Genomic DNA, 15,173 nt, shown 5'->3' on the forward strand with positions numbered 1-15,173 from the left:
ATGTGAAGGTAATTCAAGATTTTTCTGTCTATTCTCAAAGACAATCAGTTCAGAGTATTACTAATAGCTAATCTAGTATAAGAGGATATATCAAGAAACCGTACAAAAGCCAGAATGCTGTATTGGCATCTATTGCAAATACAAAAAATAGAGTGAACACCAGTTGTGATTTCCCTAAACACTACATTCTATAATTACATCTCTGCATATCATGGGTCACTTTTATTAAAAGTATCATTACTACAGTTGGCAGCAATTTACATCTTATCTTACATGATAGCAGTTTTCAAAGAAAAAAATAAAAGGACATCACAACAAAGAAAAACAATACATTTACAAAGTCATGTCTGTAAACTTCAAGGCTAGTTTAGAGTTGAGGTAATGCTGTTTAGCTTTGTGGCTAAAGTAACAAAGTCCTTTAATTTAAAAAAAGGTACCTGATTCTCTCTCTTTTTCTTTTTTTTTTTTTTTGTTTATACCAGTGCATTACAAGATCATGAGATAATTGAACTGTAGTTTTATCCTGTAAGAACCTTCTCAGTGGGTTAATTTCCAAAAGGTACTCTTCACATTCAACAGCTGCCTTATTATTGCTGTGTCTCAAGACAGAGACATTCACACTATCTTGGAGATTGTCAGAGTGTGTGTTTGTGTGTGTGTGTGTGTGTGTGTGTGTGTGTGTGTGTGTGTTAGTGTATATGTGTGTGTGTGAACAAGTGTGGGAACTCCCATACAGTCAAAAATAATGAGCAAATATGATATGTATGGTAAATTTCATCTTGACCTTCACAGCAAAAAAAAAAAAAAAAAAAAAATTAAAATTAAAAAATTAAATATATAACTTCATACTTCCTTTAAGCAGCACTTCCTTCTATTAGTGCCACTCTGTTACAAATTGCTGCTTTTATAATACCAATGGTACCAAAAGAAAAAAAAAAAGCAGAGCATTATGTAAGTTTCCTTAAAAAGACATGATCACCTCTCAAATTTCATCTCTCCTAGGGATAATAAATAATGCACTGCACAATACTTAATGACCAAGATACCTTTTGACACATCTGTATAACATGACTTAGACTTTTTTTTTTTTTTTGCTACACTATGTTACAGAACAGCTTATAAAAACTAGGTATGAACATTAACTGTGAGTGTAAACAGTAGGACTACCACTTGTCAAAAGTTTTAAACACTTTAACTGTAACTGGTACTGGTTATTCATCATTTTCATTGTTTTCTATTTCATCCCCCCCATCAAGTGAGTCTAGTTCTTCACCCTGTGCTATTTCATCTTCTAAAATGGAGGAATCTGCAGTCTTATCTAGGCTTTCCTCAGCATCACTGCCTTCGAGGTGTTCTTCATCTTTAAAGGGAACTCCCTCAGCTTTGTCAGCAGCCTTGTCATCACTGGAACCCACTGCATTCTGAAGTCCTGCTAATGCTGGGAAACCAGGCAGTGTCAATCCTCCCAGTCCTGGAGGTAGAAACATGGATGGGTAGAACAGGCCTGGAGCCATGGTGGACAGAAGGAAAGGATTGAAGGCTAGAGGGTTTGAGGGTAATCCAGCTGTGGCAGTAGCAGCACTGACGGATCCATTTGCAGAGTCAGTAGCAGAAACAGTATCTGTGCTTTTCTCAGAGTCTTTGTTCTCTTCTTCATTCTCATTTCCTTTCTCTTCCACTTTTGAAGTGCCATCTTCAGGTTCTCCTTGACTGGAAGCAGTAGTGGTGTTTCCAGTAGCAGCTGAGAGTGGGTTATTTAACAGCCCACCAAGTCCAAACATGTTGGGCAACCCTGCCATTCCTGGCAACACCAGAGGGAGCATGGTGGCAGGATTCTTAGAATCGCCTCCAGCAGCAGCAGCAGCAGCAGCAGCTGTTGCAAGTCCTGGAGGGAAGCCCATAAGACCTGCCAGTTGCAGAGACTGTAGATTTTGCAGGCTCTGAAGGCTCGTGAGATCCATCCCAGCAAACAGGCTGTTCATCAGCAGCGGGTTGATGCCTGAAGTGGAGGCAGCCGCAGCAGCGGCCGCAGCTGCTTTGGCAATTTCACTTTTTGGCCTTCTCCCTCTTCTACTTGCCCCCTCTTCCCTCACAACAGGCCCTGTCAGAAGACGGTCAAACATGGACTCTGGAACGAAACCCTAGAAAGGGAAAGGACACATGGTCAAAACTACCAGCAACTTTTATAAATGAGCCAGCAATGGTGTATTCCATTGCAGTACTTAACATCCTGAATGGAAGAATTTAAAACAATTATTCATAATCTTCCTTTATTGTTGTGAGACTCATCTTTGAGCTCATTTTCCAAGGGGACATTGAATTTCAAGTGCTAAAATTCAGTTCAATTCCACAAAGATTGAGTACATATGTACTATCATGTAAGGTTCTGTTTTGGGCTCTAGAGATATGAAGGCAGAACAAAACAGTCCTTGCTCTCAAAGAGTTTACACTCTACAACAATTAATACAAAGTCATTTCAAGAAACAAGGCCTGCTCATATGAATCTTTGTGTATCAAAATCTAATGCTCTAAACTAACAAATATTTCCAACTAAATTCAATAGATTTTATGATGGCAACTATTTTATCTTCTATCCTATATTCTCCTATTGAACGATGCTAACTTGATGCATGTTTTGAAGTAGTGCAGACCAGACCATTTATTAAGAGTCTCCCCAAATTCAGACTGATGAGCTAAAAAAGAGAAAAATGGTTTCCAGTTAAACAGGATAAATATATCCTTGTTAAGCTGGAAGAGGACTTTGAACAGCCTTCCTCTAAATGACTTCCATGTGGAGCTGAATGACTACTACCTGACAATTTCTTCTTTCTGAAATCCAATGCAAAAATTTTAATGTTCCTTGTAACTAAAGCTGAGAAAAATTAAGCTACTACTATTGCATCTGTAGTCAAATCAGATTTAGCATCAGTTCCTTTAGTTTAAAAATCTGTTTGAAAAAGATTTCATAAAAACACCTGAGCCTTCTTTGGCAATGGCACACACACACACACACACACACACGCGCACACATACACACTCACATACTATATATATATATATATATATATATATATATATATATATATATATATATATATATATATACACAATGAGTTCATACTTACAGACTGCTTTACTATATCAGTCCAATCAGGAGCCACAGCAAACTCAGGATTTTCCTCTAACCACCTGGGCAAGTCCTTCATTGGAGGAGCCATAGCCCCACCCATCTGATTAAAGACATTAAAAAAAAAAACTATTTTAAACTATAGATATACTTTTACATAATCTTTTTTAAATGATCTTTTTCCTATTTAGAAATAAATTACAAGGAAAATTACCTTTTTGAAATAAGAGCTACTGATAGAAAATTCTTTCATAAAAAGTTTTACCTTCTTTCCATTTCGTTTATTTACAACAGGTACCCTTTCTTCTCCTGTCAAGGTGTTGATATCCAATTTGTTAGGGTTTCGACATCTATGTCGTTTCTGTTTCGGTTTTTGAAATGGGGAAAACAGCACATCCGCACTCTTCTTTGAAAAAAAAAGGAAAGAAAAGTTGTTGTTTAGCCTTTTCTACTGAATATTCAATAAAATTACCAATTAGTCATTTTCAATTTTCAGCAAAGCTTAAAGAATATTTATATATAAAGTTTTCGGGGCAGCCAAGTGGCACAGTGATAAGATTACCAGCCTTGAAGTCAGGAGGACCTGAGTTCAAATTTGATCTCAGACACTTAACACTTCCTAGCTGTGTGACCTTAGGCAAGTCACTTCACTCCAATTGCCTCAGCAAAAAAAACAAAAACAAAAACAAAAAGTAAAGTTTTCTTGGTTATGTATGTGTGTGATATTTCTCATGTACATTAAGGCCATAAATTAAGTGTACAAGTTGAGGATATATAACTATGTATATATGTATATGAATATATGTATATACACATATGTATGTAAATGAATATACATTATGGTTAATAGTCTCCTGATTCTCATTATTACATACTATTGGCATGATCAATGAATTAAATTTTAAATATTTAATCAAGTTATGCTACTAGAGGCTATGATTGTTACACAATACCATACTACCCTTTATTCCCAACTTAGCCACACCTTGTGGATATCAAGAAATAAGAGAAAGCAAAAACTAATACCATGGTTAGTTAAAGATTCAAAACTACCTGGAATATAACTGAAACAAAAAAAAAAAAAAAAAAAGAAGAAGAAAAGAGAAAAAAAGAAATCTAATAGAATAGATGATCAATTTTTAAAAAAATTAGTCATGTCTAGGATGGAGTAGATCTGTTTTAATAAGAACAAAGTCTAAGTTTTTTTAGCTGATTATAAGCATAAACTATTTAAAAGAGTTCATACAATAATGATTTACATTAATGAAATAGTTTTTAGATTGAAGCATTCCAGTCAAAAAGGCTAAATGAAATCTGTTAAAGAGGTTATGGAAGAAATTCTGCACTGTGTTGGACTAGCCAGACTCTGAAAATGGGGTTCTTAATCTGGAGCTCTATTGATTTCTGGAAGTCTGTAAGCTTGGATGGGAAAAGAATTACATGTCATTTTCTCTGACAATTTAAAAATATTACTTAATACACCAGATTGTCATACAAAAAAGGTTCAGAACTCTTTTTCTAAAGTCTCTTCCAACTCAGTGATTCTATGATACTTACTGGTACATAACTTGGCATATCAACAGTGTAGGTAGGATGTAGTTTAAGCCAGTCAACTAAATCCTTGTTCTTAGGGGCATCTTCCCCAACCAATCTGGTCCCATCTTCTAGGTTGATGACAGGGATGCGAGTATCTGGGTCCAGTTGTCCAGGAGAGGGAATGTTCCTTGTTGGTGGGGTCTCTATATCTTCTTCAAAAGCTTTGGTCACCTCAGCATCCTCCTGAGGAAAGATAACAATTCTTTTAATTCTTACTCTAAACAAAAAATTCCAACATTGTACCATATCCAAGGAGAATGTCACCCTAGCATCATGAGACTTCATACCTGGATAGATAAAAAGTTTCCAAAAATGTTAACTTTTAAACAAGTTATACATTTTTTATTTCACATATGAACAGCAATTACTGACAATACTCCTCTCATTTATAATTCAGTCAGAATTTTCATACTTTTTCAACCTGTCACTCCCTTGAACCTCCCAACTTTTGAAATCCTAAGACACTATTTTTCTGAGACTGTATTTGTCTGAGAGCTATATAAAGCAAAATGAAGAAACAGTTCCTAACTATGTATCTCCCTTGTAAGAATTGTAAAAATTTCTTGGCTCTTTTGGAGGTCATGGACAAAAGCATTAAGAGAAATTAATTAGGAAGTTTGCTAAAAACAAAAAAAACTGAAGTTTGTAAAGTTAATCATTGGTGCACTGCCCAAAGCACTACTTTGTTGGCATGATAATATTTATGGAGTTTATATAATAATACTGTGAAATGGACTAGGTCTACTTCTTTTCAACTTAGTATATCTTTAATTAAAAATTGTTGTTCTTTTAGATATAAGTTCTTTGGCAAAGTATGTACAAAGTCCAAATTTTTTAAAGAAAAAGTAAATAGTTTCTACAAAATAAATTTGTGACTGTGAACGTCCAAAATTTATGAAGACTGCCTTACTCAACCAGATATGCCAAAATGGCATACAAAGTTTCAAGAAGGAAAGCAGCATATTAGTGACAATATGACATGTGAGGATGACATCTAATACAATTGCCATTTTAGGAAGATATACCAAATTATAGTTAAATCACTACTTTTCAACATTCTGTTAAGTCTTATTAAGTACCTACTATTTACAGTATAGTGAGTGTGTGGTAATGGATAGAATGCTGAGCTTGGAATCAGAAAATCCTGGCCACCCTGATATTTATTAGCTGTATGATCTGGGGCAGCTCACATAATTTCTATGCCTCAGGCACTTCCCAAGGATTCATTTACTATCTTAAAGGCAAGTTGCCTTATTTTCTTTGATAAAGGGCATTCACATAATTGTAAGTAGCTTATGGATTCACTATTTTCAGAGTATAATGCATACCTAACATCATACTGTATGACTGGAGAATTATTATGATGCACTGGAAAGAGTGCTGGACTTGGATAGGAGACTTGGGTGAAACTTTTGACACCTAATTGTACAACAGCTGGAAAGGACTTTGGAATTCACAGAGATCAACACCCTCACTCTGTAAGAAAGGTAATTCAAATTCTACCTCTGACATTTATTACCGAGGCAAGATACTTCACTCTTCAGAGTCTTACTTTCCTTCTTCATCCATAAAACAAAGAGTTTTCAACATGATAATCTAAGGTTTTGATTCCATTTGCATAAAATTTTTTCTAAGTTCTAAGGTTATAAGATAGGTAAAAAGATGGCATGAAGAGGAATGAAAATTGGGGTAGGAGGTGAGGTGGGGAGAAATGTTTTCTTTGAGTCATATCATTTAGAAAGCATTTCATTTCTTGCTCTGTCACAAAAACATAAATCCAGCTACAATCTAAATAAAAGTTATCGAGATTAAAGAATTTCCAGTACCAGCTTGTAGTTTTAGAGTTCACCTAGAATAAGCTATCTGATACTATAAATTTAGTCCCCAATTTTGAGGTTAGAAGGAGTACTTCTGAAATCTTTCAGTAATAAGAAATGGCCAGTCTTTTTGATGAATTATGGTGGTAAATTAGAAGAAAGGATAAATGTCTTACACAGTGATGAATTTATAAGTTCTTAAAAAGTTATTTCAAGTGATCACTGGACCCCACAAGGAAATATATGTCATTCTCAATCAAAAGAATAGTGACTTTTAATCTATTAAAGTTAAAAAACTAGTGATCTTGGATCAAGGAGAAAAACACAATTAGAAGGTGAACTGACCTACCCAGAAAAAAAAAACAAAAAAACAAAAAAACACATTTATTTAAAGACTGATCCCCAAACCAATTTTTTTTCATAAATCCAGCTTACCATAGCTTGATAAATTGTGATAACATTTTGACTAATGAAATCAAGCTTTTTTTTTTTTAAAATCAGTAATCAATAAATCATAACCAAAAGAGAAATAACATCTAAACTAAGTTGGAATCAATAAACAAATGAAGAAAAGAAAGCAGATTTCTTGTATAAGTTGGGAAACCAATAAGTCACCTCCATAATTGTCAGATAATACCTACTGCTCTGTTAACTCCAAATCTCATTTAGTTTTTCAATGGCAACAATTAGATTTGATATCTTTAACTGATATGAATTCAACCAGATACAGAAACAGGAGTGCACACCGAATGAAAACTAGCTACTGGACTTACTACACTCAATGATGTCCGTTTGTTGCTCATGAAAAGCAGATCAAGCCCTTCTACATTTTTCCTCCTTCCTCGCCTCCTCTTCATGGGAGGTTCTCCATCCATTAAGGAGCCATTAAGCAGATGCCTTGTGGGTGTGCGTGAGAGACCTGCCTGTAGCAGTTCCATTTGAGTTTTAAAGGCATCAGACACGGGTGTAGAGACATTAGGCAAGATAAACTTTGAAGTAACAGATGAAAAATTTGAGGTAGAACTTGTTGCCTCTCGTGAGGCCTTTGATAAATCTACAACTTTTTCTTGTCCATTTTCTGAGACCACCTGAGACTCCCGCAGCTGAGCCACCATCTCCATGAGATTCCGCCGCTTGGCAGCTCTTTCAGCCTCAATTTCTATTTTTCTCCTCCTTCTCCTCCTCTGACGAGGGACTGATAGGTTGAGTGCATCTTCCTAGTGAAAAATGAAGATGTGGAGTTGTAAAGAAGCAAAGCTATATCTGGTTTACTGACTGGCTTTCAAAAAGCAAATAAAAATAAAACAAAGGAAATAAATTAGCCTATTATGAATAAAAATCACAGAATCTGGAAAAGTCTATTTGTATGACAGCCCCTTTTATTCTAAAAGAAATTGAATAAGTATAAACATTTTCAGTTTTTAAAAAGGCATAGAAATTATTTTATATTAAATAAATAAAATCGCTCTAACTTGCCTTTGACAATTGAGGAGAAGCAGCAATGTCCTCACTACCACTGATGCTAGCTTGACCAATCATTGAAAGCTCTGTAAAGGTCCTTTTCTGTAAGGGGCTGTCCACAGCTGTTGATGCATAACCAGGCATAAGTCCCTGGAAATCAAACATCTGGCGTCTGTTTACTGGCCACTTCCCTTTCAACACTGCTTCACAGATGTTATCTAATCGGTTTATCATTACACGATCCTATACAAAGGAGAAAAGATATAATGAAATGTTGGCACAGAGAAAACTTCTGAGTCTTCTTCTAGTTAAGAACAATGGCATATAAGTATTTTGGTGATCATTTGAAGGATAAAGGAAAATATTTAAAGTAGATTAATGAATCTAGAAAGACTGGCTTATTATGGATTAAGTCCTCAGGTAACCCTGGGACAGAGAATTTTGTTTTTCTCATATGAACATTATAATAACTGCCTTCTCCAAAAAAAATTACAATAATTTTTTTTTTAATTCTTCAAAAGTAAATTTCCATTTATATCTATAAAGCTGACAACTTCATATGTGGTTAGGAATAAAGTTTTTTGTCATCAGGATAAACATCAAACATTTGTGTTTAGCATCCCGAGTTCTGGCACCTTCACATCCAACAGGCTGGATCTAAAAGTCTACACCAGAAAGTTGTTCCTCATTAGCGTCACTATTAATAAAGTTCAGTATTATGAAATGGGCATCAACCTAGGGACATCTAATGAATGTCAATTTGCATTCCACACCCATTATCACTTCAAATTTCATTGAAGCGTGTACATTAAAAAATTCTAATTACAGCTTTTAGTCTACTTAGACTGAGTTGCCACAGATTAAAAATGCTTGTTACTATGAACCCTTCAAATCATCTCTGAAGCTCCTTTCTGTATTCAATAAAGCAGATAAATTTCTGCAGGAACTAAGGAGACAGTAAAGGAAAAGAATTACTCTGAGAATATGATCTTGAAATTTAAAAAAAAAAATCATTTTTTCAGTATCCCTCTATTCCTTTAACTTAAGCAATGATTATTGATGATTAAGATATAAGGTCATCCTTTAACTTCCTGATTGGCAGGAATAATCTATCAGTGATCTTAGTAGCTACAACAGATGACCTGCTTTTCCCTTGAAATAAGCTTATTAAAGCAAGTTTTTTGTTTTATTTTGCTTTAAACCAGATAGCTCTATTTGTGATTACAAATATTCCTACTTTATTTCTTTAGTCTTCAAAACAGAACCAAATTGAAAATGGACTTAGAGCAAAATTACTACATTCAGCAATAAAACTAATTTCTCTAAGTTTACATAACATCTCCTTTTAAATAGTTCACAGTCACAGAGAACATGGGACTCAGAACTAGGAAGAACCTCAGGTCATATATACAGTCTAACCTCCTAATTTTACAGATGAAGAAACTGAGGCCCAAAGATATGTGGTGATTTGTTCAAGTTGACAGAGGTAATAAGAGGGAGAAGCAGGAAATGAACCAGGTCCTCTAACTCTGAATCTCTCATTTGTTCCACCGTCATTACTGCACTGTGATTAGCTTTCTAAACAATAAAATTTTACCTACACAGCTTGCTTTTATTTTTTGAAGAATCATATTTAACATTAGATATTTGAGACTGAAATAAATGATTAATGATACTCTATCCATCGCCCTACATGGAATTTAATCTTCTAAAATTCTAAAGTTTTGTTTTAATACTGAAACATTTTTGTAGATAAGATCCATAATTCAGCTTCATTATCATTACATGATCCCATATAAAGGAGAAAAGATATAATGAAATGTTGGCACAGAGAAAACTTCTGAGCCTTATTCTGGTTAGAAACAATGATACAGAAATATTTGCTAATCATTCAAAGAATAAAGAAAAATGTTTAAAGTAGATTAGTGAATTTAGAAAGACTGGCTTGTATTGGATTAAGGCCTCATGTAACCCTAGGTTTGAGTGTGATTCTGTTGACACAATAATCTATAGATTACAAGGAAATAATACATGTTAGTAAACCATACTATCTAATCAAAGAAGCCACACAAAACCTCATTGCATAAAAAAGTTGTAAGCACATTCTACAGTTTCCTGCTCCCCAACCAACCTTGGCTTGTCACCCCATTTCTATTGGGTAGTCTGCTAAAAACATTTTTCTCAGGGATTTTCAAGCATTAACCAAAAAAAAAAATCATATACAAAATTTGTAGGTGACAAGTATAAGTTCTATAATTATTTGGGGAAAATACAAAAGGGAACAATTTGCAAAACTATCTCCCACCTCATACATTTTGATCAAAAAGAAATAAAGTACTACCAACCTTAGGCCAAAAAGAAAAAGTGAAAGTTCTTTCATGAAGGAGTTGAGCTACAGAAGGATCTCCATCCTCCATATAAAATCCATCCCGGGTCTCATCCCGGGCAGTGCTCATAGATGCATTGCTTTCTTCATCAAAATTCTTCCCCTGAGAAGCAGTTCCTGCTGAAATGGAAGAGTTGATATGCATGAACTACAAACAGGATAGTGCCTGTAACTGAAACTCAGGCAGAACAAGAATTAAGTTAGAGAAAAAAGGGTAATTTTCCAGCAATTGTTCACTAGAAGTGACAGCTATGGCTGAAACATATCATTTTGTACTTTATTTCTACTTTGAGTAATCTGCAGTAATCAGACACCAACAAGTTACTTTCTAGAGAAAATTTCTTGTGTGCCCTGATTCTATCCCTTTACCTATATAGAAGGACTGTGAAAAAAATGAGTAATGATAGCATATTGGGTAGGATATTTACTACTAATTAAAAAACTCTTCTTCAAGGACCTCTCCCTATTCTCCAATTCAAGAAGAATAGTTCATTTACTGGCATGTCATGTCTGGTACACTGTAAGTATAAATGCAACCTCTTGTCACTCAACAGTAAAAAATCACACATTTGTCTAAACCCATTCCTTATACAGTTTAGAATGTATGAAAGTTGTCATGTTTATACATCAGGTTAACATATCAAAACTAATGAATAACTTAATATTCAAGAGCAACCTGGGAATATAACAGAGAAGTTCATAGAATAAAGTTGAGCATGATTCTGTTGGATAGTATGTGTCAGGGAAAACTGTTCATAACTGGAACAGAGAACTAGGTGAGGAGGCTTTACCTTCAGGTTGGGAAGACTCTTCTGATTTATCATCATCATCTAATTTTTCTTCTTCATCTTCTTCAGAACCTTTTTCTGAAATGGACTTTGGATCTGCATCTGCACTAATTTCAATATCCTTCGTTTCACTTTTAACAGAAGATGTCTCAGCCTCACATTCCTGCTTCATGTCTTTTTCTCCAGGATCGCCTTCCTCTTCCTCAGTCTCAGGTTTTTCTTTGACCACTGGATGGTCAGACTCCTCTATCTTAATTTCAGCTGGTTCTATAATCTTTTCATCTTGAATGTGGGTTGATGAGATAACTGGAGGAGTGTGACTGAATCCAGTAGCCAGTGGGTTTAAGGAAGATACACTACCTGTCCCTCTATTTTGAGCAAAGTTTTTATGGGCATCTAAGAAAGACAACTCAGGATCATTCAAGATATGATAATCTGTCCTACTGACTCCATGTTTAGCAGCACCAACCAACAGATCTTTGTCATGTTTACCGCACTCCCACCACTCCGGCAAATCCAAGCTTGGCTGGCAGAGTTTTAGCCTTTCTCCCAGCTGAGGATGATGAAGAACTTGTTCTCTTATTTTCCTCAACAGTTCTATGCGGTATAAAGTTCTAGAGGCACGCTCTTCAGTGATGGGCTCAATCATGGAAGAGAGATCAGGTGGTTCTACAACACAAAAGCAACTCTATCTTGATAAAACAAAAAGACTAGTTTCTAAACTGCAACTAATTAACTTATAAACAATATTTTTATGTTTGTTTTTAGTTGCTTATTTATAATTTAATAGTCTTTTTTATTCATCAGTATACCTACCGTCATCTGGCTTTGCTGGCATTCGGCATACTCGCCTACACATGGCTACAAAACAGTTGAAATATTTCTCTAAACTCTCATCAGACTTTTTGTCAAGTCTGGCAAAGGCTCGGAATTGGTTCCAGTCAAACTGTTGTTTCATAGGATCAAAAATAATTCCAAAAGTAGAAACTACACGGTAAAAATCTGCCTCTTCTCTTCTTGTCCATCTATTGAAAAAAGAAAGATAATATCTTGAATGTATCTGAATAAAAGAGATTAAGGCTAGCTAGCTGTTAGTCTCCTCCCAACCCCTACCCTTCACAAACTAATCAATGAAATATTCAAGGGAAAAACAAATATGAGACGCTTTGGTTTTTTAAAATTTTCCCATAAATTTAATATAGTTGATGATGGGCTACAAATCACTTCCTTTCCCCCAAAAAAAAGAACATAAAGGAAGAGCATGTGGGGGGAATTGAACAAAACTGAAAAAAAAAAAAAACCTCACTTTTGACGTTTTTCAGATATAATAGCTTCTCTTTCTGCTTCCAGGGCTCTCACTTCCTCCCGAGGACGACGCCTTCGTCGGTCAGTCTTCATTAGTGCCTCTTGCCTCATTTGTTGCCTTTTATAACTGCGCTGATAGGCAGTAATGAGGCGGCGCAGACGGGTAGTCAGGGTTGAGGTGTTAGGCCAGTAAAGTTGGCCTAACTCGGCATTACTTTCACTGTGCTTGCCTAGGGGAGTGGAAAAATTTTTTTTAAAAAAATGCCTACTTGCTTCTTTGCAATTCACAACAAAATAAGATGACTTATTAACATTCGGGCCACACTGCAGAAAGGATGGCTCAGTGCCCTAAAAATGTAAAAATATAAATTTGGAATAATTACTAGTGTAGAGTTAATTACTCGAGTGTAAAAATGAAATTACTGCTTCAGAAAAATATATGGTTATTTGTCAAATATGTGAGTGTATGTAGATATTGTACATATACACACATATATAGTTATATATAAATTTATTTTATATCTTACATTCTATATTACAAGTGCTCCCTTAAACTATATTTTTTCAAAGCAAGTTCATGGATCAAAAAGACCATAAATTTACCAATAATGCAATGATTTTACATACTGGGCAAGAGGTTATATTTACTACATACAATTGTAAAATTTAATCTCTATATTTGGCAATAGTTCTTGCATTTCTAATGATGCTTGATAATTATTACCAACAGCAGAAAACCCCAAAAGCTTAACACTTTTAATCCAAATTACCCTGAATCATTCTTTTATAGATAAATCCCACTGTGTAATCATAAAACAAACATTAACAAGAATTATTTACAGGTAACAGAAAAAATGCTAAATTATGGGGGAGGGAGATCAAACAGTATGAAAAGATGATTTTTAATAATGTTTAACAAATAAAATAAAATCTAAAAAAGACAAAAGTGTCTAATGTCTTTGGCATTAACATGAATCAAAATCATGCAATGTAAATTCACTTCCCTTCATCAACTCTCATGCACTGTTACCTGTAGTATGTATCTCCATAGATTCTTCTTTCTCCTCTGGAGGTGAATTTGCAAATTCCTTGGGAAAAAAAAAGCAAGTTCTTTAGATTTTTATTTTTCTTTAGCTTTTAGGAAAAAAAGTATTTTTCCTCACAAAGTTAATGTTTTATGGATATAAAATAATCTTATGTTATAAATATTGAACTGAGAATCAAAAATACTCAAGTTCTTACATCTATTTCATCCTTGAATGGTGTTCTGGTTGGTTTGTATTCAGGGTCTTCATCTTCTCGGTCAAATTCTCCCCTATTGATAATTTAATTTAAAAATAAAATCAAATTGATAAACAAGTGAACTTTACTTTCCCAAATGATAATCCATTTGTTATGTATCTGAAGCCTGCTATCAAAGGGGGAAATAAATAGCACCAAAACATGAAGTGGCAAAAAAAAAAAAAAAAAAAAAATTATTTGTTAGTGACCAGATTTATATTCAAGAGATAATAAATATTTAAGTTTGCTTGTCACTAGTATTTTAACATTAAGTACCGTATAGAACAAATCAATGGCAGTCATTTAAGTGCCCATGTTAATTCTGTATAGTAAACAAAAAGTATAAAAATTGAATCTTGCCAATATATGTGATACTGCCATAAAGTTTATTAAAATATTAAAACATCCTTCTTACCCATCACCACCATCTGCTAACATGTCTGTTCCTCTTTGCTCAGCAGCTATGGCCTTGGCATCAGGCATGCCAACCCGTTCCAGAAAACACAGTGCTGGGTCAGCTCTCATAGAATTGTACTTCTCATAGCCTGTTTCCATCACCACCACCACCCCGCAGATGAAGCAAACAAAAACAGAAACAAAAAAAGGCCTTGTCACAGAAAGATTCATGGCACAGATACATGACGCATATTGTTTCTGAATCAAGGTTATTAACAATATTGAGTTGAAGGAAACAAAAATATGCTTTTAAACAAAGTATACTAGGAATGAGCATGTTATATGAAGTTTTGGGAGTTCGAGTTATTTTCAAAAATATTACAAAAAATATGACCAATGCTAATAGGAAAATACTTTTTTAAAATTATAAAATAATGACATGATGTCCAGGAAGATCCCCTCACACATCTTTTTTTTTTTTTTTTTTTTTTTTAAATCAGATCCAATTTTGTCTAATATTTGAAAGGCTTCTTAATGGGTTCTTTATGGCCTCTACGATGGTACTCTTTTTTTCACTCCCATTACTTCTTTGTGAACAGTTTCAGTCCTGCTGGAACTTGTACCATCAACCGACCCCAAACCTCCTCTACATAAGGCCTGAGGACCTGTCTTCTTAGGTTTGGGATGATGCATGTCAGGGAAATGACGCTGTTCCCTCTATGGTTTATACACTGCAATTTGCTTTTTTACTGCCCAAGTTGACTAGATGGAAAATGGCAGAGCCCAACAGTGCACGGCAGGGAAATGATTTTTAGGCTAGACTTGCCTCAGCTGAGCTCACAAAACGTGGCTGCTGTACATAGGCAGAACAGCACAATTCAATTAGGATTTGTACTACAACACACTGCTCCTAACTGCTGTAGAGCCCCAAGCCAAACTGTAATCATGAAAGGTTTTATAAGCCATCATTCTCCCCTTTAGTCAGGCTGGGCTGCTGAGAATACCTCTGCGACCTC

At 34.8% G+C, this 15,173-nt stretch overlaps 1 protein-coding gene across 2 annotated transcripts in view; it reads right to left on the reverse strand.

Annotated features, from left to right (window-relative positions):
* Positions 1 to 674: 674 nt before the first annotated feature.
* Positions 675 to 15,173, reverse strand: part of CHD7 (chromodomain helicase DNA binding protein 7) — a 226,721-nt gene continuing 212,222 nt past the window's right edge. For both annotated transcript variants that reach the window (XM_051970149.1, XM_051970147.1), the window contains 13 exons: positions 14,177 to 14,306; positions 13,723 to 13,795; positions 13,511 to 13,568; positions 12,482 to 12,710; positions 11,992 to 12,200; positions 11,179 to 11,844; positions 10,347 to 10,507; positions 8,017 to 8,244; positions 7,314 to 7,757; positions 4,685 to 4,906; positions 3,393 to 3,533; positions 3,126 to 3,230; positions 675 to 2,141 (listed from right to left, as the gene is read on the reverse strand). In XM_051970149.1, coding sequence (XP_051826109.1) covers positions 1,212 to 2,141; positions 3,126 to 3,230; positions 3,393 to 3,533; positions 4,685 to 4,906; positions 7,314 to 7,757; positions 8,017 to 8,244; positions 10,347 to 10,507; positions 11,179 to 11,844; positions 11,992 to 12,200; positions 12,482 to 12,710; positions 13,511 to 13,568; positions 13,723 to 13,795; positions 14,177 to 14,306 — 3,596 coding nt within the window. In that variant the 3' untranslated portion in view covers positions 675 to 1,211. The remainder of the gene's footprint in view (positions 2,142 to 3,125; positions 3,231 to 3,392; positions 3,534 to 4,684; positions 4,907 to 7,313; positions 7,758 to 8,016; positions 8,245 to 10,346; positions 10,508 to 11,178; positions 11,845 to 11,991; positions 12,201 to 12,481; positions 12,711 to 13,510; positions 13,569 to 13,722; positions 13,796 to 14,176; positions 14,307 to 15,173) is intronic.

Source organism: Antechinus flavipes, chromosome 1 (genome assembly GCF_016432865.1).
Source record: "Antechinus flavipes isolate AdamAnt ecotype Samford, QLD, Australia chromosome 1, AdamAnt_v2, whole genome shotgun sequence".
Taxonomy (NCBI): Eukaryota; Metazoa; Chordata; class Mammalia; order Dasyuromorphia; family Dasyuridae; genus Antechinus; species Antechinus flavipes.